The sequence below is a fragment of the Cuculus canorus genome, chromosome 4 (genome assembly GCF_017976375.1).
Source record: "Cuculus canorus isolate bCucCan1 chromosome 4, bCucCan1.pri, whole genome shotgun sequence".
Classification (NCBI taxonomy): domain Eukaryota; kingdom Metazoa; phylum Chordata; class Aves; order Cuculiformes; family Cuculidae; genus Cuculus; species Cuculus canorus.
In genome coordinates, this window is record NC_071404.1 from 61,808,303 (window position 1) to 61,833,546 (window position 25,244).

General features: G+C 42.1%; 1 protein-coding gene across 2 annotated transcripts; it reads right to left on the reverse strand.

Moving 5' to 3' along the window:
• Positions 1-613: 613 nt before the first annotated feature.
• On the reverse strand, positions 614-21,756 carry KLHL8 (kelch like family member 8). Of its 2 annotated transcripts, XM_054065593.1 has the most exons (11): positions 21,699-21,742; positions 18,592-18,676; positions 14,617-14,866; positions 11,453-12,001; positions 8,759-8,945; positions 7,945-8,088; positions 6,681-6,792; positions 4,459-4,627; positions 3,709-3,868; positions 2,520-2,721; positions 614-2,114 (listed from the first exon to the last, which is right to left on the reverse strand). In XM_054065593.1, exons 3-11 carry the CDS (start codon positions 14,824-14,826, stop codon positions 1,991-1,993), a joined length of 1,857 nt encoding a protein of 618 aa, XP_053921568.1. In that variant the 5' UTR covers positions 14,827-14,866; positions 18,592-18,676; positions 21,699-21,742; the 3' UTR covers positions 614-1,990. The 2 variants fall into 2 exon arrangements, with proteins under 2 accessions (XP_053921568.1, XP_053921570.1); XM_054065595.1 differs by lacking the exon at positions 18,592-18,676 and having other exon boundaries at positions 21,699-21,756.
• Between the last annotated feature and the right edge of the window lie 3,488 nt (positions 21,757-25,244).

The following is a 25,244-nucleotide window of genomic DNA, read 5'->3' on the forward strand; positions in this document are numbered from 1 at the left end:
CCCTGCTGAAACAGACACGTGGACCTTTGGTGCCTGGAGGGTGATTGCTGTGAGAGTGGTCCAGAAGCACCTGAGATACACGCAGGCCGCACCTATTTGTGTTGGCACTTTCACACCAAGAGAAGAAATGTATCAGCAAAGCAAGGCACTGCAGGCTACCTGGTTTCACAGTCAGTGTTACTTTGTAGAAAACGCGGGTTGGCTTCCCCCCCCCCCCCCCCCCCCCCTTTAAGTCTTCTTTTCAGCCAGGACATCCACAGAAGAGCCTGTTTGATTCAAGAGTAAGAACCTCCACCTCTTCTTTCCACCCCTCCTAGCCAGATCAAGAGCTACAAGGATGATCATACCCTTGCACAGGGGCAAAGGCATTAGCAGGGTTGTACAGCTTGTGGCTGTAATGCAGGATTTCCCCCACTGACCAAGGCTTCCCATTGGGATTTATATTCTGAAGAAACCAAAAAAAATACTCAATGTTGTAATGTTTCTCCACAATAGCATGGTCCAGTCATATTATAACAAGGTGCTTTGAAGTACAAATGGTTTATTGCAATGTAATTATTTAAACCGTTCACTTTGTCCCAGGGTGCTGCCGAAGTGCAAGGCATTTCAAACAGAAAAGCTAAATGACGGTAACTCAACTCTGCCTTATGCTCATACCGCCCTGCCTCCTCCCTGGTACCGAAAGCAGAGAAGTATGCTGCTCTCCTTGGTCACTTGGAACTACCTGGTAATGTGAAACTTTGGTCACAAACGATTGTCAGTTGTTGGTCTGTTCACGGTGATGCAGGAACAAGAATCTGCAGTCTTTCCAGTTAGACCACACTTGGCTGGACCACACTTGGAATTCAGGGTTTCTGATTGTGTACAAAGACACCTTTGTATGCCACACTGTCAAGTTCCTACTTCAGTTTTTGATGTAAGTACTTGTTTAATTCCAGTTCTTTTTGTTGCTGATTCTCTTTGGTTTACGTAAGCTTTAAGTCATCTACCTGTTTTGAGGCTAGATCTGCCTGGATTAACTATCTTAAAAGAGCAAGTACCTCTTGAATTACCACAGAGCTCCTACTGGATACTGAAATCAGACAAGACATCTCCTGGACATTTAAAGGCCTTCACACAATACTGCAACTTTTATTAAGTGTTTCAATTCCATATAAAAATGGTGGTTCAGACACCACTGAAGCCTACATTTTCACATGCTATCGTCTCAAAGTAGGACAAATCACACTGGTTACTTCAGGAATGACTTCAATAGAAACCTGCCTTTTGCAGGGAAGTAGTAATTACAAATTTTATTGAAGACTTCAGAATTCCAGTGGCTAAACTCAGGCCAAGAATCTTCAGAGCTTTCCAACGAGTGCATTAGCTTGAGAAAGTACTTTGAAAGACAACTTTCAGACTGTGTATCTGCAATTTCCACTGCTGCCAGCAGCCCCTTGGGAGGTGGGCAGTGAACTTCCCTGCTCCAGTTATCTTGGTGTGCAACAGGGATGTTGTTACCTTCTAAAACTTGAGATGCTTTGTGTTACAAAGCTTTTGTACAATTAGGAAATGTTTAAGACTACATTCCTGAAAATAAGTTATATTAAATGCCACTCAGGTCCTCCAGAAAACATGTATCAGGGCTGTTAGGTAAGGCTCAACAATAATTGCTGCTCTCTCTCCTCACCCCATGCCTGTTTTACAGTTCAATAATGAGCCCCTGCACCAGCTGCCTCAAATGATTCTGCAATAACAGCTTCTCAAAAATAGGATGATTGCAGCTCTTTGCAGGTCTTGTCCTGTAAGTTACACTTTTACTCCACATTTTCACAGGCTTTTTTGTATCACTATTGATAGAAAGCTATAAAAAGCTTTGCAGAAGGTAACATTTTCACAAAGAAAATGTATTGGTTTTATTTCTTAACCTACCATACAAAACACTGTGTTTGAAAGGTCTGCAATGCCTCCCTACTATCATTCCTCTGGAATTTGGACAAGGCAGCAGAGCTCACATGCAGTCAACAACATTGCTGGATCCTTGGCCCACGTCCCGGATCTGGCTGCTGAGACAAGAGCACACAGCCACGCCTGCCCCTGCCCTGCAGTGTGACACAGAGCCGACAAGCTCCCACCTAAGGAGGTAGCAGAAGAAAAATAAAGTTAAGCTCCTGTCCTTTCTGAGCAACTTAAAAGCATCTCTTTTCTGTTATGCAGTCTAGGCATTTGCAGGAAAATACACCCTGCTAGTTTATTCTTTTTCCCAGGTAAATTTAGTGCAAAATCAGATTGAAACAATGAGAAGAATGTAGGTTCTTACTTAATGAGTGGAAGAGGACAAGGGGTGAAGAGGGAGGAGGAAGAGGTAGTGGTGCTTAAACAGCATCAGCAGCACTTTTGCACCACTAGTCATTGCTACTACTCAATTATTACCAGGAAACAATAAATAAACCCCTGCTGCACACTATTTCTATTACGTTGTGTTAGCATATAGGCAGACTTCATTTTCTTATTATGCCAATTAAAAAATTTTAAATTACCTATTCACTATGGGATCAAATGCTTCCACTGTATTCAGGTATGCATTGCCATTATGACCTCCAACGGCAAAAATTTTACCCATCAGTGTCGCTATGCCAACACCACCTCGCGGAGTTGTAAGCTCTGCTACATATTCCCATTTGTTACTGCGTGGGTCAAACCGCTCAACTGAGCTCAGAGGAGAGTTGTCATCAAAGCCGCCTGCAAAGAATCATCGCATTATCAGTTTTTTAGTCACTTCTAGTGCTGGTGATATCCAGGACTGGTATTATTCTCAGCATTCAGTGGGCTGCGGTCCAGCTTTATTTCTTTATGTTGATTTTGCAAGCTCCTAGAAATGAATCTAATGGTCCTCCCTCCTATCTCTGTGCAAGCATCACCAAGAGTGAGAATTTTCTTCTATTCAAATTGCAAGGAGAGGTATTTCCATTATCTTTTTCTTGAATTAATCTTACACATAATTATAATTAGACAGCTTCCCTTATACAGGGAATAGAAGAAAACCTAAGACCAGTAAAAGGGTGATCTTGCCCTTATTTTGGCTGAAGCAAACCCCCCTCTTGTGGTGTTCTCAAATTACAGCATTGCTGAATACTTCAGCAGGAAAAAAATCCTCAAGACGTCAGTGATGCATTCCCCTTGCTGTCAGAGGAGCATTTTACTCAAAACTTTTTTAATCACTTATAATACACAATGCAGAGCTTTGCAGCTACCACTAAGGCAAACCTGCCTGGCATCTTCCTCCCTCAGGAAAGCAGATAAATGCAAGGCAAAGCAAAACAAGAGAGGTCTAGGACAACAAGGTGTGGGATAAGTGTAATCACCTTGCAAAAAAGCTACTGTTGTCTACACTCGAAAAAGAACTAGAGTGCTTTAAAAATGTGTGAACTTATAATCATTTTCCTAAAATGAAACTCAAGATTACTGAGTCTCATGAGGATTTTCTGTATAGACTTAGTCCTGCACAGTATAGCCCTCCTAAAACATGGATTAGGAACTGGTTTTTATATCCTCGCTAACATTACCTTCCTTTAAGCGTGCCCTGATTGTGCTTGCTTTCTTCTCCTGCCCAAGAACACAAAGTATGGGTCAAGTCTATCCGATCCCCGGCTTCTCTAGCACCAATGCCCATTCTAAATGCCAATACTTGGCAGAAACAGCACTGCATATTGCCACATCCCTACTCACCAACAACGTACAAGCAGCCACGGAGCTCACTGACCCCATTGCCAGCTCTTCGCTGACCCATCTCTTTCACTTCTATCCACTTATCCAAATGGGGATCATATTTCTCCACACTGGAAAGTGATGCAACGCCATCATTGCCACCCACAGCATAAACATGGTTCTGGAAAACAGTTGAGAAAGATTATTTGTAATTTATATGTATTTACTCAGCTTTTCATAAGCAGTATTAAAATTGTAGGAAAACATGGTATATCCATATAGTCCTAATTATTTAAGAATTCCAACAACAGACTTAATTATTTAACAGCTTTTTAATTGTATCTTCCAAACAAAGGAGTTAAAAACTTATATAGCATGGCAGATATTTTGCAGAGTATACATGGTGATAGGGAATAAAATGCAGATGCATTTAGTACCTTTAAACATAGTAACCGTGACAAACCACAGTCTTTTGAACGAGACATGAAGTATTAGTTCAGTGTTGCTAGAAGGTTCATGGTACTTGCTCCCAGTACCTAAAATACTGTAGAAACAGGGAGCACCATTCAATATGGTATGAGTATTATCCTATAAGTATTATCCTCAATATCCTCACCTCTTCTACAGTTTCATAGGATTTTTGGTGACTGGAGGTACCCAGACCCACCACCTGCATTTGGTTTAAATCTTGTGTTCTACCTTGTAAAAGCATATTTAAAAAGCAGGTCAGTTCCTCAGTTGGCCCCGACTTGGGGGGAAACAGTCACTTACCACAAGGGCTACAGAGCCGACTCCTCCCCTAGGAGTGTTCATTGGGGCAACTGCACTCCATCGATCAGAATCAATGTCGTATCTTTCCACGTCACTGAAGCAAGTGTTGTCATCTAAACCTCCTATTGCATAAATAGGGCCACCAAGGGAGGCAAGAGCAATTCCTCTCCTAAGAAAACCATAGGATCAATACCTCAAGTACAAATCCTTAAGGAAAAGGAATGGGAAAGACGCATCAAGTGCTATGTTACATGACTGGCACCTGCTTCAAACTACAGGAAAAAAGTAACGCACATTTAAAAACTGACATTTATAATAAATAATGACTGGCAATGGCGGGTGGCCTTCTGCACACCGGTGTCAGTCTTGTAGCTCTATCCTGGAAGTCTTTTGTATGTTTGGAGCCGCCCATTAGAGGGGCTCTACAGTTTTACCTTAACTTTACCTCAGCTTTCCTAGGCACCTGTATGTTACTGTGTGACCCATGAAGAGGACTGCTGCAGCTAAGAATATTTGTAGACTGCAAAAAGATAAAAGCTCCCATCTAAAAAATGATTTTAAAAAAAAAAAGCGGAGGGCAGGAATACTGTTTTAACTGAATGTCACCTAAGGCCAAAGTCCTCTACTTACATGCTTGGATATATGAGATGGTCTTAGTAATTTGATTTCTCTGTCTTGGTACTGAATTTTACATCACCTATCCTGTTTTATTTAATGTGATGGAGAAACGAAACCTGCTGGTTTTAGCTTTGTTGGTATAACTACTGCTAAAATTTGATAATTTGTTTTTAGAAGTAATACTAATATATATTAAAAAAGGCAAACTTCTGCTGGATATTAGATGACTGAACTCTAGAAAGGTTTAACTGTAATTTCTTTAATTCTGTTATTTTCTATTAAATCAGTGTTAAAATAGTTGTCAGATGTTTTTTTCTACTAGATCTACCAATATGACAGTACAAGCGGTACTACTAAATGAAAAGTATGGCCTAGAATGTAAGCATTAAGTTTCGGCTTTAACTACCAAGACAGGTGATTTACCATTTCACCAAGAAAAATTCTTGCCTCATTACATATAGGGCAGAGGCACAACCTTTCTACAGAACAAACTTTGTGGCAATATCCTGGACTTATCTTAAACTGCCTCAGCAGATAACACAGACACCATCAGTAGTGCCAGTTTTTTCCCCAACTAAGTATCCAGACACCACCTCCGTGAAGGGGAAGAGTGGAACATAGCCAGGGCACAGCAGCCCTTTCATTTACCAAGGTAGAGAGTAAGAAATGTCATAGAGATCTGTTAGCGGAGAACGTGCCCTGGGCTAGTTGGCAGAAGGGAGGAAGAGAAGCAAGAAGACACTTCTAGGAGTCTAGGTCTTCTGCTTTGATTAGGTCACAGCTACAAATAGCTTTAGGACTTAGCCATGCTCAGTATTTTACTCCTACTTGTGCCTGATGCTTTCAGAAACAACAAATAACAAATTGGAATCTAGAATTAAGGAGGCTGATTTAAATGACAGCAGAAACAAAAAAAAATGCAGATCTATGAGTCCAGTAGCTCCTTAAAAGAATCTTCAAACGTCGAAAGGCAAGAAAAAAATCCTCAATCTGACTTTCAGTGTTTTAGTGTTTCTGGCTTTTTGTGGCAAAAACATAGGCAGGTATTGGTTTCCTGGGCATGAAGTATTTCACTGTGCATATTCTGCTGGCAGTTCACCTTGCTTGCTCTTAGAAAGAGAAAAAAAACCCCACAGTTAATCAGTTTTAAGTTCTTTACCCAGCATAGCAGAAAGGCCATAGATGTAAGAATATAAGCATGGCTGAAGTAAAAGAGCTCTCTGCTCCAGAAGACAGCCCCCCCAGGAAAAATTCAAAAAGGATAATAGTGCAATAGGAAGAAAGCCAAAGCGTAAACATAACCAATGTTAACAGTGAGGGTCTCTCCCTACAGAAAGGCATAGGCAGTTTTGCACTGAAATGCTTAAGTGTATGTTATACACAACTTTGTGTTAGTGCAAAGATCTGATGTATGCAGGCATGTCATGCAAATTTATGTTGGCCTTACAGATAGCAAATAAAGGTGTTTGATAGCACAATGCCCCAAACCAGAAAAAGCAATCCTGGAAATAGCACAGTTTGGAAACCTAAATAAAGGCAAAACAGACAGCAAGAAATTATATATCATAGACCAGGACTTACATTTTTGATCAAGGGACACTTACCTCTTTGTGTTCATTGATGCCTTCATCATCCACTTGTTTGTGAGAGGATCAAATACTTCCATGCTTCCTAAGTGTTCATTTCCATCATGTCCACCTACTGCATAGACTTTACCTGAAACACATACACATCTTTTGATACAGAGACTGGTTGGCAACATTTCAGTTTTCATTTATGTACTACTCCCACCGGTGTGGAGCAAAAAGCTGAAATAAATGTTAAAGTTTTCAATATCAGGATTTTAATAAGTACAGACCTTATACTTTATATGTTGTATTCAACCAGAGATCTGTTCTGATGCGGACTTGCATGCAAAGCTTCAGACAGGTAGACAAAAAAATCCTCCCCTAACTTGAGTACTACAGGTCAGATCAGTTTTGGTCATTTACATCAGTCTCTGGTGCAGCAACACAGGGGCTACTGTGTACAAGGAAAGTTGCATTATGATGCATTATTAAGCTGTTCTGGACTGCAGGGACCTGGTTTCAGACGACAGAGACCAAAAAGTACAGGTATATCTGCTCTTAGAAGAGTTATGGTCTTCGTGATGTGCCTAGATGGATTTAAGTACGAAAGGAGCTAACAGAAATACTAGAAAATTCTGGGTGACTCTGCTGTGTAAGGCTATTTCTTTATAAATGGATTAAAAAAAAATAAATCACCTATTAAGGCCAGAGACTTCATACAGTTCACAGAATAGTTTGGGTTGGAAGTTAAAGGCCATCTAGTCCAACCCCTACCCTACAATAAGCAGGGATATCTTCAACTCAATCCAGTTGCTCAGAGCTCCATCCAACCTGATCTGGAATGTTTCCAGGGATGATGGGGCTTCTACACCTCTCTGGGCAACTTGTTCCAGTGTTTCATCACCTTCATCGTAAAATAATTCCTTCCTCATATCTAGTCTAAATGTACCCTCTTGTAGTTTAACACTATTACCCCTTGTCCTATTGCAACAGGCCCTGCTAAAAAGTTTGTCCAGATCTTTCTAAGCCTTCTTTTATTATTGAAAAGCAGCAATAAGGTCTCCCTGGAGCCTTCTCCAGACTGAACAGCCTCAACTTTTTCAGTTCACAGTAATGTCTCTTCAGTAAGCATGCTCTCTGAATTTCGGAATCAAAAATGCCTTCACGGGGAATTCTAAATTTAAGAATATCCAACAAGTTAAGACATTGCGAGACATTTATTTAGTAAAAGTATCAATTCCAGCAAAAGGAGCAAACAAAGCGCCTTTTGAATACAGTTACTTAAATAAGGGTTACTAACCTCCCACAGAGATCACACCCACGTGTCTTCTCCTGCTGTTCATTTCGGGGCCGAAAAACCAGTTGTTCTTACTGATAGAGTAACATTCAATGCTGCGAAATGGGTCACCTGATCCACCTCTACCACCAACACAGAACAGCACACCTGAAGAAGACAAAACAGGTTTCCAGAAAACTGGCTGGAAGGTGGAGGATATAGTTGTATAGCAGAATGAACTGAAAATTATGTAGTTCAGGCAAAGCTGTATTTCACTTCAGGGCTCTGCATAACTGGATTCTGGATTTCGGCCTTTTTCGGCATGTTGCTATGGCAATTAACAATCTAGGCTCTTGCAAAAGCAATGTATGATCTTAAATAAACTTTTTTGTGGATTTGCTTGGGGAGATACATTGATTATTATATACAACAATGTAAAAATTAGGATTTGCAGGCCAATAGTCATCACTCACTTTTGGTATAGGTTAGCCAAAGTGTTTAAAATTCAGCTCAACCTTCTTGCACCAAAAGATGTGTTGACTGTTTTAGTTTTAAGCATAACTGCCTAGTCACAACACACTTAACGGTTCTAGCTTTAATACAGATAGAGCCAATAAGGATTAAAAAAACCTTTGCTTTAGAGAAAGAAAATGACTGCTAAAGTTCTGCTAGAAAAACACAGCACATTACCTAATTACCAGAGGGGAACACAATGGCTTTCCCAATTTTGCATTAAGACATTAACAACCATTTAATACAAGCTATTTAACCCTGCACAGATGCACTACCTTTTCTCCACACCACTCCCTACTGGATAATCAGACACACATTTAATTACCAGCAGTCTGCTTCCTTGGTGTTGTGCGAATGGAGTACTCAAAGTCTGGCACTGCCCTGCCACTCAGGTGAAGGTGGTAGTTTCTTGCTTCATCCAGCAAATCCCTACATTTTAGATTCCGCTTGACAATCTCTTCCTTTGCCACAACACCCATAAGGAAACAAACGGGCAAGAGAGGCAGCCGTACCTGACAGAAATGAACACAGTTGGAGTAACTGGCTGACTTTCACCATTTACAGTGACGCACACATAACAGATGGCAGCTTCTGAGCCAGTTGCCAGCCCACGCTCTTCACTAAAAAGAGCAGCTTTCATATTTTTTTTCCAGAATAACAGCGATATGAACAGTACCTTTTAGTGACAAACATTTGCTACAACTATTCGCATTTAAGCAGCAGTGGAGAGCTGTCCCTTGGCCCAGGCTGAGCAGAGGAAAAAGTGCTGCTGTCTGTGCCTGCCTGGCATGATGCAGGCAGCATCTGTGACTTTACCAGGACATCTTGCGCCAGGTCAGTCTGCTGAGGGTATGAATCTTCAGCTCACTGTTATGCTGGCGTAAGAGGGCTTTAGCTAGAATGGTTAGTTTCCTTTGTGTGGCAAGTGAAAAAGGAAACACGGTCAGCATGAACTGTCTATTAAGGAGGTACTGCTAGTGCAGTAACACCTTTCTTTAGTGTGGACTTGACAGACTACAGGATATAAAAAAAAAGAAAACGTTAAGAGCTAATTGTTTCCTTCCTTAAATCCTTCCCGTGGTTCCCCAGAAGAGAGCTGGTGATGAGTGTGAGGAATGGAAGGCTCTTTCTGAGTGAGGCTACAGGCGGTCACTGCCCTGAGCAGTCTCCAGTGACAGGGCAGCAGACCTGAAATAAGGTCAGTCTCTCCAAGACTGCCTTGAAATGTCCTCTTCCCTACAGTCTTTTATTTTAGCAACCTTTCCTTGCGCTTGTGAGAGAAACAGTGAGGAATATGAAGTACAGTTAGGCACAAAGGCGGGAGAGGTGTTAGCAGCGGGGAAGTGAAGTAAAGCACGATCTGACTTCCTAAGATTTGGAGTCAATGCTGTTAAGCAGCTTCCAATTAGCTCAGCAGCAATGGTGAAAATGTCCAGTATCCCTGGTGCTTCTCAGAGAAGCAGGATGCTGCTGTTATAATGCTGACAAGTGTCCCTGTCTTCAAGTAAGCAAGTCTCTACCAGTTCTTCTTTATCCACATGCTTTCAGTCCCACTTCTTCCTTTACTTTGGCCTGGCTTATTTTATGCTGATTAAAAGCATCACCTCATTAGAACAGTGAAGGCCTTAAGGCTGACTATGATGTAGATAATCACTGTCAAGAAGCCCAGTTGTGCTTTCTGATAGCAATAATGTCCAAATCAACTGATGGCTCCATACTCTGGCAAATAACCAATATTCACATATTCACAGGACAGGGTTTACTTTTCATTGCTTTGTGCAACTGGTTTTCACCAATAGAATAAAGCTGTTAATTTCATCTGCTAGCATAACTGAGCAATAAAAATAAACCTAATGCGTTGTTGGTTTTTTCACATCTCATATAGCCTGTAAATTTAACTATATTGTACTACAAAAGTTTTTTTGTACTAAAAATCTCAAGGTAGTTTAGATTAAACTGAAGGGTTTTGGAAGATAGTTAATAAACAGTTGTCATCTTTTACCAGGAAACGTGAAAAATTATGAATAAAGACAATGACAGCAGCACATCAGCGGACCTCTCATTACTCACATTGACACAAATATTAGCAATTCTGCCAAATGCAAACTATTGAAGTTGGAGTTCAGTGACAACTGAAACACACAGTTGATCCTACCTGTTAAGATACACAGGGCATTCTGGAGCATAGAGCATGTACCCTTTCCTCCCCAGCACAGGTTCTCCATACCTGTCTCAAATACTACATTTTAAACACCCATAACCAGCACACACAGAGCCTGAATAACTGAAGTATCTAATGCTTTGACAGGAGGAGTTCCGATGGGTGTTTAATAAGGTCAGCTGATTGACCTTTTGATACCTGTATGTGGGGTTTTTTTTCAGAAGTAGTGGATTTGAATCAAGTCTGGAGGATTAAACTGCAAACTCCTTTTGGCTCCCACAGGTAACCAGCAGTGCTAGTCCAGTAAATGTTAAAGGGTCTAATGTGTTTCTTCACCTGCTCTTAGGGCTAACACATCTCTGCCTTTGTTAATTAAATATAGGGAACATTGTAGAAGTAGCACTATTTGATGTGACGCATCTCTGTTACAGTTTTACTTTCCCAGCCAGGTAAACAGCTTTGCTGTCCTTTCTTAAGTACAAATTCTTACCAGCAAGGGAAGTGAGCGTTTCAGGCTGTACTAGTATCAAACCAAGTGAAGCAAAGGCTTTATGTTCTTCACTATGTGTAAATCTAAAAAGTTTCTGTTGTAACACAGATGCAGCTTTTTGTTGACTCGTCACCCCCACCCATAAGCATAAAGTGAGTACTCTTCTCTCTGCAGAAAATGGAGAATACAACTTCTTCCTGATATCAAAGAGATCTAACCTGCTTCTGCTGTCAACTCACAACTGTGAATACCAGATGAGGCACCAACTGCTAAGAACATATTTCATCTTGAGACCTACCCAATAAAACAGTTGATTATACAACTAAACAAGTGATGAAACAGGCACCCATCGGCTTGGTCTGCCCTACCTGTGCAAGTATTTCATCCAGCCAGGCAGCATGATGCTGTGGATTGGCCAGCAACCACTTGATAGCAGCATTATAAACTTGCTTTTCATTTTCAACGTTCAGGTCACTGGAGAACAGGAGTTTATGGAGGTGCTGTGGTGACACACTCACAAAATCTTCGCACTCCACCACTTCTGTAAAATGGTCGCAAGCATACTGATCGGCCATGTCCATCAAGTCAATGCGGTTGTGACTCTCTGCAAATGCCCTGACTGCAAGGCAGTTAGAGGGGTGGAAGTGCAGCTTCATGTATTCACAGCACGCCTTTGCTACCAATTCCACCTGAAGAATGCAAGCAGCGTACAAGAGAGGCTGGACGTTATCCACTGTCAGAGTAAGCCGGGAGGAGTACACAAACTTCACAAGGTCTTCTATTGCATCGCCATCAAAGTCCCTGATCTCAATCAACGTCTGCTTGGCTTCAGCCATTTCTGAAAGAAACATGGCTCTGAAGTACGGTATAACACAAGCTAGTGCTAGTTTGTGGCACGAGATAAGCTTTGAACCAACCTGGAAAGAAAAGAACAAAAAAACCCCAATCTTTTACTGGAATGTCAGTTTCAGCTATGAAAGAAAGGACAGTTAAGCTGAAATATGGAATTCTGAAGTCCATATGTATTGAGCTACTGTGTTTTGTCCAAACAAATTAATTTCATTTGCCCTGTACTACAGCAATTATTAAAAGTTAAAAAGAGTCAATTACATGTTCATCTTCAAAAGGCATTAAGTCTTTCATTTTTTTAAAAAGGAAATTAAATCATAACGCTCATGTGGAGTTTTTTCTAGCTCTGATTCAATACACAATTGCTCTACCCTTTTTAAAAGTGTGTATTATCAACACAAGTGTAACTTGCCTGGTGAACAATAAAGCTAACTACAGAAAACAAACACACATGAAAGAGTACATAGTTAAAAGAGAGGAAAAGGTGGATGGTTTGGCCTGAAACAATTAGATCACTCCAGAAGGAACAATTTGCAGACCTATCAAATGAACAAAAAACCAAACCAACAGGAGAAAAGCAGATGGTATGCGTCTGCCACTCTCTGCCTTCTAGCAGGGAGCTGTTGATATGACAAGAGCAGTACAGTTTGAGATTTTAACTCTTTGGAGCAGAGGGAGTCTCCCTGTGTGCTCCTATGGTTTATCACTGTTAACAGTGCCAACATTCCAACTAATTATAGTACTGATGCAAAAAGATGCTACCAGCTGGTCTGCTTTATCAGTGAAAGCTCCTAGGCCATTCTCACCTTTCAAGACTTTTGTTCTGCCCACCATACCACTCTCTAGTTAGATCTTTCTTTTGATTAAGTGGCTTCACTATTTTGCCCAAATCTGCTTAAATATCTAGCACATTCTTGGTATTTTTAAATTAGAGTTCCCCTCCAGTTATTAACTATCATATGTTAAGAGCCAGCAGTTAAATCAATAATTGGTCTAACAACAGCAATGCCAGAACTCCTCACTATCAGAAGTCACACACAATAGGAGATAGTTCAGTAGAGAAGTATTTATTCTTAAAACATGAGAAATGCCTGAGCACCACAGAAAGAAAAATCAAGCTCTCCAGAAAATTCTAGTTCAAGATATGGTTACCAATTGCAAATCCCTGAATTAGGAAGCCTTACGGTACAGTGTACATAGGTTTCTCTGGTCTCCTTAGATTATATTCACGGCTTGAGGACTGGTAGCCAAGTCATTAGCAATCTAATATTCTTAAATTGCCAAAATAGCTCCACACAAATAATACAAATGAACATTAATACAAGCCCCAACTCAGGGAAAGTTAAACTGCAGCCACGGTAAAGTGTATTTTCCAAGCCAAGTTTTCCTAGCAGGAGTATATGTTTAAATATGTTTATAAAATGAGACTTTCAGCCTTTTTTGCAAGGGTGGGTAGAAAGGCGAGGATGAGGTCAGGAAAGGGAAAGAGGAGAGTTGTTACAGAGTTCTGACATGAACCTCCTTCCCCAAAACACCTTTTAAAATGATAAATGTAAAAAAATCTGATGATAAGCTCTCAGGTTAGTTCTGTTTCATGTCTCTTATGCTGTCTGGAGCAGCTCTGGTGTCATCATTCAGTGTTCTGTGAGCATTAACTCAACTGTCGTGAGCCAGTGCACCTATTTGCTGCTGCATCTAATGCTTGCTCAGTGCCTGGTGACAGACAATTTAATATTTGCTGTGAAGCAGAATATAAACATGTTCTTGCTTATTCTACTTCTGTTGTCCACTGGGGAGGAAGGGAGAGAAACCCTCTTCCTCTCAAATTTCCACTGTCTCCCAAGTGTTCTAGAAAGATGAGATGCCTGCTGGGGGAGGCATCAGGGCCACATATCTGTCACGGATTTTCCCTGTTGATATCTAATAGTAAAAGTGGCAGGTGAACAATTTCTCCTAAAGGCATCTGTCATTTGTTCTTTGTATAGGAGCTATGCTTAATCTCCGTTTTTTTCAGCAGCTATCTTGCACTACTAAGACATGTAGCTAAGTAACAGTTAATATTTGTAGGTGCTGGCAACTATGGTTACAGCTGCTAGGTATAAATCCATTGTGATCAGGATATAATATAAGTAATGCACAGCTGAGTTACAAAGACTGCATTAAAGATATGCTATGCAAGAATCATAAAAATGGTTTCCTCCTCCTTCACTCTTTGATCAGCGGTAGAACATAAGTGTCTGCTGGGTTTTTTTCCTTCTTTGACAGTTCTTAAAGTTAGACTTGTTCCAGAAATCTTGTTTCCCCAGAATGATCTAGCAGAGCAACACAGAATGCAAAAATAAGAGATGAAATTAGACACGAAAGTATGTGAGAAGAAAGAGGCTACAAGGAGCTGACATGGCACAGTAATACACTGATCAGCTGTGGGAACTTGCTTAGAGGGCAAGCTGGGTGAGGTCAAAGTCACTTCCCCTCTTGGACTGCCAATATCTTAAGTGTTTATATTTCAGATCTAAACTTCCTAAATAAGAAAAAAAACCCGCAAGGATATCTAGAATGCCTCAGATCCAACAGGTATTCTATAGCATCCATACCCCTGCCCAAATTCACAGCCACCTCCAGCACACTTATTGGTAGCTTAATCTTCAGACTATTAAATGCAATGGATGTGTGACAATATAACCTTCAGTGTAACATCGCAGAGCTCTCCGGCTTCAAAGAAGTGAAGAAGAGAGCTGTGAAAATCCTTCCAAGCCTCATTTGCTTCAAATACAAAGATGTCATCTTCACCATCACTGTTGGAAGACTTCGTTTGCTGCTGCTGCTGCCGCCGCCTTTTACCCTTTATCAGATGTTGTTTTGCCTGCTCTGGGACCATGGATTCTGAAGCCATTGGCTGTTTCTTCTTTCACTGTGCGAATCTTCAAAAAATCCTGCCAAGACAAAATCCAGCCCATCATGAGTCAAGTCCTAAAATGCAGTTAAGTTCTGTTAGTCTTCCTGCTTAAAAAAACAAAACCAAAAATAAAACACACACACAAAAAAGCAAGTAAGACATTAGGTACTGCTGGTACCTACCACTGATTACATGTTATAAATACTGCCTATTATCTTTCTTGGGGAAAGTGGGAGTCCTCAAACAAATCACCACCTACTATGGAAAGTATCAGCTGTAGCCATGAGACAGCTGTAACACTAACTTTGACAGGGCCAGGTCACCATATATATCCAGTTGGCTGTTAACTGTATCTGGCTTGAGAAATAGCACTGTTATGCATTCTATTGTCTATGTGAAATATCAAGGGATTTTCACAACTGGAGGTTTAAGGTTAGCCAAGAGCCACTACCATACAAAGGCCAATCTTATCAACACGATGCACTACTAGAGTTAAACACAAAAAGAAGTAATATTACAGATGTAACACAATATTAAGATAATGTACTGAAGCATGTGATACAATCTATCACGACTCAGACAGGACAGAACATATGCTCCGTTCGCCGAAATTTGGGCTGATCTGAATGCTTAGCAATAGGCCTTTATTGTTCTCAGATTTTAAACAGAACAGAAATGAGTTTTAGTAGTGTGTTTGATCAAGATCAAACTCTGGAAATCTGAAGGTCACACAGAAGTCATGAAGGTCAGTATATTTCAACTCCAAACATACTCCTCCTTCCAACTTGAAGTAGAAAGGTGAGCACAGCCTTAAACGGAACAGCATATGAAAAGAGCAAGAAGCTGAAGTTGTATGTTCACATTTTTAATTATGTAGAACTTCACTAGTTTAAGAACAACTAGCTAGAAGGATTAATCAGCATTTAGCTTAGCATGCATGACACTTTGTTAATTGTGTACTAAGTATCCACAAACTGAGCAAGAAGAGCCATTTACAGATTTGCTTCCCAAATGAACAGTAATGCAATAATAACATCCAGATACCTGAGGTTAGTTTAGTACTGGGTGAATGCTGCAGACTTGCACACACACAGTCTTTCCACTCCAGATCAAAACATCACCATAGCCATTCAAAATCTCAATAAAATGTGCTCCCTTTTCATCTTGGCAATTAAATCTTCCAGCCATGGTACAGTCTAGTATTTTGACTACACTGAGAGTGTAAATGACCTTCAGAGAAAGTGACTGACTGACTAAAAGAAATGCCTTGTTCATAACATCATCTCTTATTCCTTGTAGAGCTGCTTTACACTTTCCAAGAAGGGGTAACTGTCTGAATAAAAAAACAAACCACACAGTTTATAGTGCACATTATTCGCTGACAGCAGGTCAGCAATTTTCTTGTTCAAGTTAAATATTTAGAAATACTGATGTCTGCTGTTCCAGGCCCTAGAGCTGGTGTTCAGGTCCTCAGGTGACGGACTGAGGATCCCTTCCTAGCTATTCCACACTATCAAACTTAGAAAATTAAGCAGGGATGGGAGGTCAGAGCTCAAGCACATTATCTTAGATCTGCTGTAGTTCAGAGAACAGTAACATCTTCAAGTGAAGCAATTTTGAGTTAGACATTCTAGATAAATCTGAAACTGAATTAAGTGTAAAATTCCTCAAGTCACAAGAATACCTATGTTCAGTAAAATACCTCAAGTGATTTTGAAACAAAAAGAAATGGAAGAGATTAGACAGTGACAGGACATGAATGGACATGTTTTCCCCTGTCATAAAAATAAACTCCAGTAATCCTGGCTGACAAGCCAAGCTATATGTTGGAGTCCACGGCCTCCTCCCCTGTCACGTATTCTGGAAGACAGCACTACAGAAAGAGGGGAACGTCCTTGTTCTTCCAGTGACACAAGGTCAGAAGACACAAGGTCAGTGATACAGAACAGAAACAAATCTAGGACTCTCCCTACAACCAGAACCACACAGTGTTCAGATAAAGAGGCATTATGTTACCCATAAATCCAATGCTCTTTATCAGCAGCAGTACTGAAACTGGTAAAAAGTCAGACATCCAGGACAAATCAAGACACAGGTGAAGTTTCACTAACTAACCTGTATGTAATTTTGGTTCTCTGCTCACAAGACAAACAAAAATCACATCATGATGTGTGCAAAGAAGGGCAGTTAGCCTCACTCGGAAAACAAAAGGGCCTTTGAATCAAAGGAATTGAATTTGCCTTCTGTAAATGCAAAATTTGTAGCCCTATTTGGGGAGGGATGTGTAGAAGAGTCTCAAGTACAAACAGATTGCATGCATATAAATATAAAGTTTGTACATGTGGCTGTGTAAAACTAAGCTGTCTAGTACAGAACCTGATGAGTCTCTGTACATAAATATACGCTGGTGCTGCTGACCACAAGGTTAGCTATATGCAATGACAAGATCTTCTCCAGTTTAACCCACCTAACAGAAGTTGTCTACCCATTGTCTTGTGTCGTACTAAGAAAACCTGAATATTTGAAAAGCGGGCAGCTGGCAGAACTAAGGGATAGAGGGAGAGAAGTGGGAAGGGCAGGAGGCAGCTGCAGAGCAAACTGCAGCCAAGTAGCAGCTTTGGCAGGGACTGCACAATCTGCTGTTTGCTGTTCAGTCTCGTGACAGCTGCATCATCAAGAAAGAACACAGGAGGGAAAAACTAATAGACAAAATTGCGCAGAAAAAACTCAGTGCTCTCCCCTCCTCCATTCACCAATTCCATCAAAGGAGTTATGGAAACCTCATGCAAAACTGCTCTGATGCCCATTCTAATTTGGTCAAATCAGACAAGGCTGGAAGACACGGGAAAGTTCAAGTTACACACTACTACAAGCCTAAGCCCACTGTACTTTTCAACAGAAAGTTAATTTAATGGGGAAAAATAATCAGAAACCAGAGGTCTAACCAGTTTAGCATGTTTAAAACCACCAGGCTTCCTTTTGCAGAAATTCATAAAATATTTCCTTAGACAACACTAATACAAAATCCTTTCAGTATTTCAAAGGCTTATTGTAGCAAAAACTGACATGTATTATTGGTTTGTGTTACTTGTCACATGCAGTTCAGAAACCAGTGAAACAGTTGGCACCAACATCTGCTTCTATAACCAAAACCACCTAGAACAGCAGATACACAAACAGTGAATGAGGACTGCTTTTTCTTGGAAAAATGCAACACAAAAAGGACAGAAAACGTGTTTTATTGAGCAAAAGCACAGTCAGATAAAATCTCATTTTGGAAATAACTCTTCTTGTCCATCCCTTATTCCTATTTTGAAACAGCTTCTTTCCTGCTTCCTTTGATCCAATATTTCAATATGCTCAACAAAGTTCTTCTGAGGTTTAATCCCAGTTTCCATTGAACACCAGAAAGGCCAACTGTCTTCTGGACTTTATGCAATGAAAGGTTGTCAATTTTGTTCAACTTTGCATCACCAAAACCAAACAACCAACCTAATATGCCATTATTTACTTTTGCTTCAGAACAACCACCAAAACCCATCAAAAGACCCTGAATAGAGAAGGAGGACTCTGCTTGGCAGATAACTTAAGAAGTTATTTATTTATGCAAGGTAACCTTGGGAATATCCAAAAAGGAGAACACAAAAGAAAAAACACTGCAAATCAGTGCAATTTTTGGGAACATAGTAAAGTGTTGATAGATACATAACAGAAATTTTAACTAGTACTTTACATTTGTAAGAACACAGAACAGGCCCTTACCAAGGAGAGGCACTACTGTCTTCTCTGATGGACCTGATTAAAAACACTGTAATGGTCTCCACACCAGTGTTTAGTCCAGCCCTTCCTGTGAAGAGTTAATAGAAAGCAAAATAATTTCTAAGTCATTTGCCAGCTGCCCTTTATCCTGGACGTGTAAATCAAGGCATGGTACCTACCAGAGCATCCTAGAGCTGCAGCCAAACATTGTTTCACTTAGGCCTACCAGCTCCATCCTCTCAGAGCTCTCTGCCTTAGCTGCCCACCATCATCATATTCTCTTGTCTAGAGTAGAGTGTCACTGAGGCTGCAGTGTCACATTATGCTCACAAGTCAAATGTGTCAAACCATAAAGGAATACCATCTTCCTTTTGTCCCAGAGCTGTGAGAGCTCCTTCAAAATCAGCCTGAAATCAGGAATGGGCTAATACAAGCTACAAATATTGATGCAGGAAGTTATTATTACAAAATTCATTTGGTGAAGCCTGCTGAGGAAGAACTAAGATGCCAACTGACATGTTACTATGCTGTCTTACATCAAATTACTGGCAGTAACTGCACAATGATTGTGTAATAATTCTGATGACACTGATCAAACTTGCTTTTACAAATAAACCGCCAACTAGAAAACTGAATGCCAGATTACTGCCATCTCACCAACAATTTATAAAATAAACAAGGTCACGCTAGTCACATGCTGCACAGAAACAACAGGTACAATCTTGGCGTATTACGGCATGGACACACTTCTTACATAGCACAAAATTTCACACAAATGTTACAGGGGAATCAGTCAAACCTCAGACCCAATTGCTTAAAGAGGGCGGATGAACCTCTTGCAGCTGAACCTCTATTACCAGCAATCAGAGCCACAACAGAGGTTGTGGTTTTAGCTGGTTAACATTTGATGACCTATTTTACCTGCTGTGGTACTTTTCTGTAGTCATGTATGTCAATTGTTTCTCAACTATACTTCCAGAAGCCTTCATGACAGGCACAGAAATCCAGAAACGTCTGAGTTTTATAACTTTTTATAACTGAATTTTATAACTACTGCAGAACACATAGGAATGACTCAGGTGAAGGCGGAAATGCAGATCTATGAACTAGGAGGCCCCATTCAATTTGTGAACTACCTCCACACTCCTTACAGGTAAAAGCTTGATTAACTGTTACTTCCCAGCAGCCAGGAAACAGCTGGCTTGAGTGGAGATGGTAAGCTGGAGCCCATCAAAGCAAGACAGAAACTCAAGCAAGCAACATAAAGAACTGGTGGAATTGTGGCATCTGAAATTCACATTTATTTGGGAAGGAAGGTGAGACTAGCAATTCCTGAGGCTTTCCTCAATAGCAACAGGCAATTTCTTGATGTTTTTTAACACAAGAAATATTTGGTTTGGGGTAATGAAGATGATCGGGGCTGGAGCACCTGCTATAGACGGATGGGCTGAGACAGTTGGGCTTATTCATCCTGAAGAAAAGAAGGCTGTAGGGAGACCTTATAGTAGCCTTCCAGTACTAAAAGGAGGCTACAGGAAAGCTGGAGAGGGGCTCTTAGCACTGAGTGCAGGGATAGGATGAGGAGGAACAGCTTTAAACTGAAAGAAAGGTGATTTAGATTAGATATTGGATAATTTTTTTTTTCCTGTGAGGGTTGTGAAGCACTGGAACAAGTTGCCCAGAGAAATCATGGATGCCCCATCCCTGGAGGTATTCAAGGCCAGGCAGGGCAAGGCTTTGAGCAGGCTGACCTAGTAGAAGCAGGCTTGTAACTGGATGAGCTTTGAGGTCCCTTCTAACCCAAATTGTTCTACGACAACTGAAGCAACTTTACTTATTCCCCATTATAGAAGGCAACAGTAAGCTCATCGGGGTACTAGTTTCTTGGGCTGCCATCTCCACAGCAGTGAATTACACATAGCATCTTGAAACGTGTCTGAATGGTTTTGTCTCTGTGTTTGAATTGTATGGCAACCAAAAGCTCTGTGGGCATAGGATTCCACAGGAGCCTTGCAGAGAACTAGCCCTCTGATGCTGAGCAGAGGGTAGCCCAGGCAGTGTGCCACCCATGTGCACTTTTGGAAGGGGTGTAACCCAGCCCTAGGTCACCTGCACTGATTCTGCCTGAATGTACAGAACCACAGAACATCCCAGGTTGGAAGGGACTGTAAGAAACAGTTATTCACTGGTAAAATATTGAAAAGGACAAAGTCTTTGAAGCAAAGCCAGTACATTTTTATTTTATATCTTTATTTTACAATTCAGCACTGAATCAGATGCCCTTCTAAAAAAGGCATCCCATCTTATAAAAGCAGTGGGTATATATACTAATTGTAGACAAAGGACCATGTAAAGTCCTCAAAGAATGTTTATTTTTTAGGTTATCCGACCATGTCTGGAGACTTCCTTCAGGTTATCTCCTGACCTAAAACATCTTACAAGACAACTAAGCATATCACTAAATTCTTGCAACTGTAACAGAGTGTTTATTCTTTCAGGTTATTTACTCATATATGGAGATTGCCTGCATATTATCTCTTGACGAAAGACAGATTTATATGACAAGATAATTAAACATACAAACCAGCTCCAGCAAAACGTATCAGCTAGTTCTCACAGGACCCACAGGGATCATTGAGTCCAGCTCCTGTCCCTGCACAGGACAACCCAGCATTCACACTGTGTGTCTGAGGTCCTTGCCTAAATTCTTATTGATTATTGTCAGGCTTGGCGCCATGGCTGCTTCCCTGGGGAGCTGTTCCCGTGCTCCACCACCCTCTCGGGAAAGAACTTTTTCCCAATATTAAACCTAACCCTCCCCTGGCACATCTTCCTGCCATTCCCTCGGGTCTATCACTGGTCACCAGAGCGAAGAGATCCGTCCTTGCTTCTCCTCGTGAGGAAGCCGCAGACTGCGGTGAGGTTCCCCGCTCGACTCCCCGGCGAGGCCAAGGTTTCCCGAGGCCGGGTTTGTGGGAGCCGGGGAGGCACCGCGCCCCGAGCAGCGCGCCCGGCCGCCCTCCCCGCGGCTCCGGGGAGGGCAAACCGCCCCGACCGACGGCGCGGAGGGACGGGACACGCAGGTTCCCGACGGCGCGCGCCCCGCTCACCTGCGCGGCACGGGGGACGCCGGGCTCTGCGGGGCGCAGGGGGCGGGGCGGAGCTCGCGCGCGCGGAGCGCATGCGCCGGGTGAGGCGGGCTGGTGGGCGGGGTCCAGGAGCAGGACTGTCTGGACTTCTTGTACTCCTCTGCACCTCATCCTGCCCCATTGCAGTGCCTGCACCCCACCCTGGTCCTCTGCACCCCTTGCGCTCCGACCCACCCCGCTGCACCCCACCCTGCCCCTCGGCATCCCGCTCCATCCCTCTGCACCTACCCCCCTGCACCTACCCCCCTGCACCCCTACACCACCCTGCTGTGGCGAGGCTGACACACTGGAGGGAAGGGGTGCCGTCCAGAGGGACCTTGAGAGGGGGGCCTGTGCAATCCTCATGAAGTTCAACAAGGCCAAGTGCAAGGTCCCACACATGGGTAGGGCAGTCCCAAGCACGGACACAGGCTGAGCAGAAAATGGATTGAGAGCAGCCCTGAGGAGAGGGCCTTGGGGCTGCTGGTGGATGAGGAGCTCAACATGAGCCAACAATGTATGCCTGCAGTCCAGAAGGCCAACCGTAGCCTGGGCTGAGTCAAAAGAAGCATGGCCAGCAGCACAGGGGAGGTGATTCTGATTCTCTGCTCTGCTCTCATGAGACCTCACCTGGAGTATTGTGTTTAGTTCTGGAGTCCTCAGCACAGAAAGGACATGTTAATGCAAGTCCAGAGGAGGCCTCAAAAATGATCTGAAGGCTGGATTACCTCACATACAAGGACAGGATAAGAGAGTTGGGCTTGTTCAGCCTGGGGAGAAGAATGCTCCAGGGAGACCTCAGAAGGTCAGTACTTAAATGTGGGCCTACAGGAAAGCTGGGAAGGGGCTCTTTTTCAGGGAGTGCAGGGATGGGGTGAGTGTAACGGTTTTAAGCTGAAAGAGGGGTGATTTATATTAAATATTAGGAAGATTTTTTTTCCTATGAGGGTGGTGAGGCACCGGAACAGGTTGTCCAAGGAAGCTGTGGATGCCCCATCCCTGGAGGTGTTCAACATCAGGTTGGATGGGTCTTTGATAGTGAGAGGTGTCCTTGCCCATGGCAGGGGGGTTGCAACTGGATGATCTTTAAGGTTCCTTCCAACCCAAACCATTCTACGATTCTATGATTTCTAATGAGAGCCTGTTTAAAGGAGTATTTTTTACTTCACTTGGCATTACAGCAGAACTGCACCATATCCAACAGGGCAGGAACTTTTGTGCAGTAAGGGCCCAAGCATGCAGCAGCACCTGCAATCCTAGGGCTACCTTGTAAGAAACCTTGACAGAAGAATATGATGATGGGAGGCAGCTGCACGTGAGGGCTTTGCTGCTATGAAATGATGAGCTGGAGAAAAGATGGGAGAAGGCAACATCCGCAGTAAAAATGGGAATGTGCACTCCATTGCTGTTTAACAGTAGGCCATCAGCAGAGTTTATTTTAGCTCAGGCAGTTTACAGTGCCTGCACAAAGCAGCTGCGGCAACTCCTGAGGCAGGCTTTGATGCAGGCTGAGCTGCTCTGGCCTTGGTTTGCTTTGTCATCTCAGACAGAAGAGAAGCACAGAAGTCAGCAAGAGCTGATGGCTGTGCAGGATGCCTGATCCTTCTACACCAGCTCCCCTGGTTTATCAAGCAGCACGTGAGAATACTTACTGTTCATGCTGTAGTTGGTCTCTGACTATTCTGTTTCCTTTAGAGAGTAGTTTATGTGAAAAATGTATTTCCAGGGCAGCTGGCAAAATAAAAACAAAACTAAAAAAACAACTTGCTGATGAGTAAAGGCACACAAATGCTGCTGGAGCACACACTAAGCATCCTTCCCAGGACAGTTGCACATTGAATGCGAGTCTGTTTGCTTGCTATTCTCTTGTAACCATGTTTTCCTTCTCTGGTTCAATACCATGTACCAACGCTTATCTCCTTTTCCCTTCACACATCAAAAAGCTGCCCTTCAATGGGAAACAGAGGCAGGCAAAACAATTCCTGAGAAATACCCTGTCCCCCCAAAATCTGAATTATTGTGTTCTAGGTAATACAGATCAGAGTGTTCCCGCTTCAGATTTTGGTGGAGTTGCTCTCCATGAGTTCAGAGAAAGAAGGATCTAGGAGAGAGAAGAAAAGGTTGTACCAGTTCCTTCCTCCCCACCTGTCCACCAGCTCTGGCTGTATAAGGTATATACATTTCTCGCACAGTGAAGTAATACATTTTCTCATTACATACTTTCCCCCAGGATTGTTTCAGTCCCTCTTTTTATAGTTCCTTTCTCTGCTTGTGCAGAAATATGGGTAAGTCTGGCTTACACTACCCTTGAATCTTCACTTGAGAGCTTGAAAAGAGTTGGCTGAGAATGTTTTACTGGCTGTAAAGAATCAAGGAAAGACTTTATTAAAAAATACATGCCCTAGGAAGTACAGAGTCTTCTTAAATAGCTGCCTTCCATGAAAGCAAGCGCAGGTAGCCAACTGAAACACTCCAGACCCATGGCTAAAGAACTCACTAGTTCTTCCAGTTAGATACTGCAGAGTTGAAAGCTGAACTTTTATGCTGCATGCCAAGTTCATCTCTATAGATGTGCATAATAATGCTAGGTTTTTCTTTTTTCCTGAATACAACACAGGTCTGCTGAAAAGCAGGAAGGTTTTTTATAAATACATGCTGGAGCGGCTGGAGTTTTACAGTTCCACACAGAATGCATATATACTACATTTAGGAGGAAATACACATATATTTTGGAGTTTTAAAAGCAAAAATGTCCAAATAAATGACATTGCTATTTGAGCTGGCCTGTTTGAGAAAGAACCAGAACACTATCCATGGGAAAATGGGGATAATTGTTATCACAAAAAATGTAACTATTTAATAGGTTTAGGTTGTTATTCTCCCCCCCCCTCCCCCCATAGAGGTCAGAAATGGTGAAAATGTAATAGCAAACAGCTGAAGTGGTTATATGATATGCTGAATTTTCCGGAGCACTGTATTAATCAATCTAAAACATTTTAGATTTTGCGTGAATACATCCTTGAAAACTCCATTTCAGCAATGCCTTGGTGGCTACTTTTCTGAACAAAAAAACAGCAAGCGATCCTCCACAGATCCATCCATGCGTTTGAAAGGTACTAACGTGTATGCATGTGGCAGAGCTGCTGCTGGCAATGAGCAGTTCCCAGAAGGCTGTGATTAGACAAACTGACCCATACAGGCAGACCCCTTCGTCAGAGGGTTAAGAAAGGGGCTTCCCAGTAGGCCTCAGGAACCATAGGCACACAGCCTATGGTCCGATGGGAAGGAGCTTCTGAGAGCTTTGTGTTTTGCAGTTTTCTCTTTGCTTTCTATTGTGGTGCATGCTTTTATTGTTCTAGTGAATAGTTTCTACATTGTACGTCCAGTGTGGCTGCTGCTTTACTTTCCCAGATTGGTTCTCTTCAGGATGAAAGCTGGACACTTAAGCAGTTGTAGGAAATCTTACCTCTCAGCTTCCTGAGACAAGTGCTGGGAACTGGAGCAAGCTCATCAATATGTTCTGTAAAA

Excerpts from the sequence above, each read along its gene's own strand:
- KLHL8 (XM_054065595.1), bottom strand. The coding sequence starts at position 14,826 with ATGGCTTCAGAATCCATGGTCCCAGAGCAGGCAAAACAACATCTGATA. Across the intron at positions 8,089-8,758 it reads ACCAAGGAAGCAGACTGCTG|GTGTGCTGTTCTGTGTTGGT; the intron begins GTAATTAAATGT and ends TGTCTTCTTCAG. Across the intron at positions 2,115-2,519 it reads TTTGATCCCATAGTGAATAG|GTGGGAGCTTGTCGGCTCTG; the intron begins GTAATTTAAAAT and ends CTACCTCCTTAG.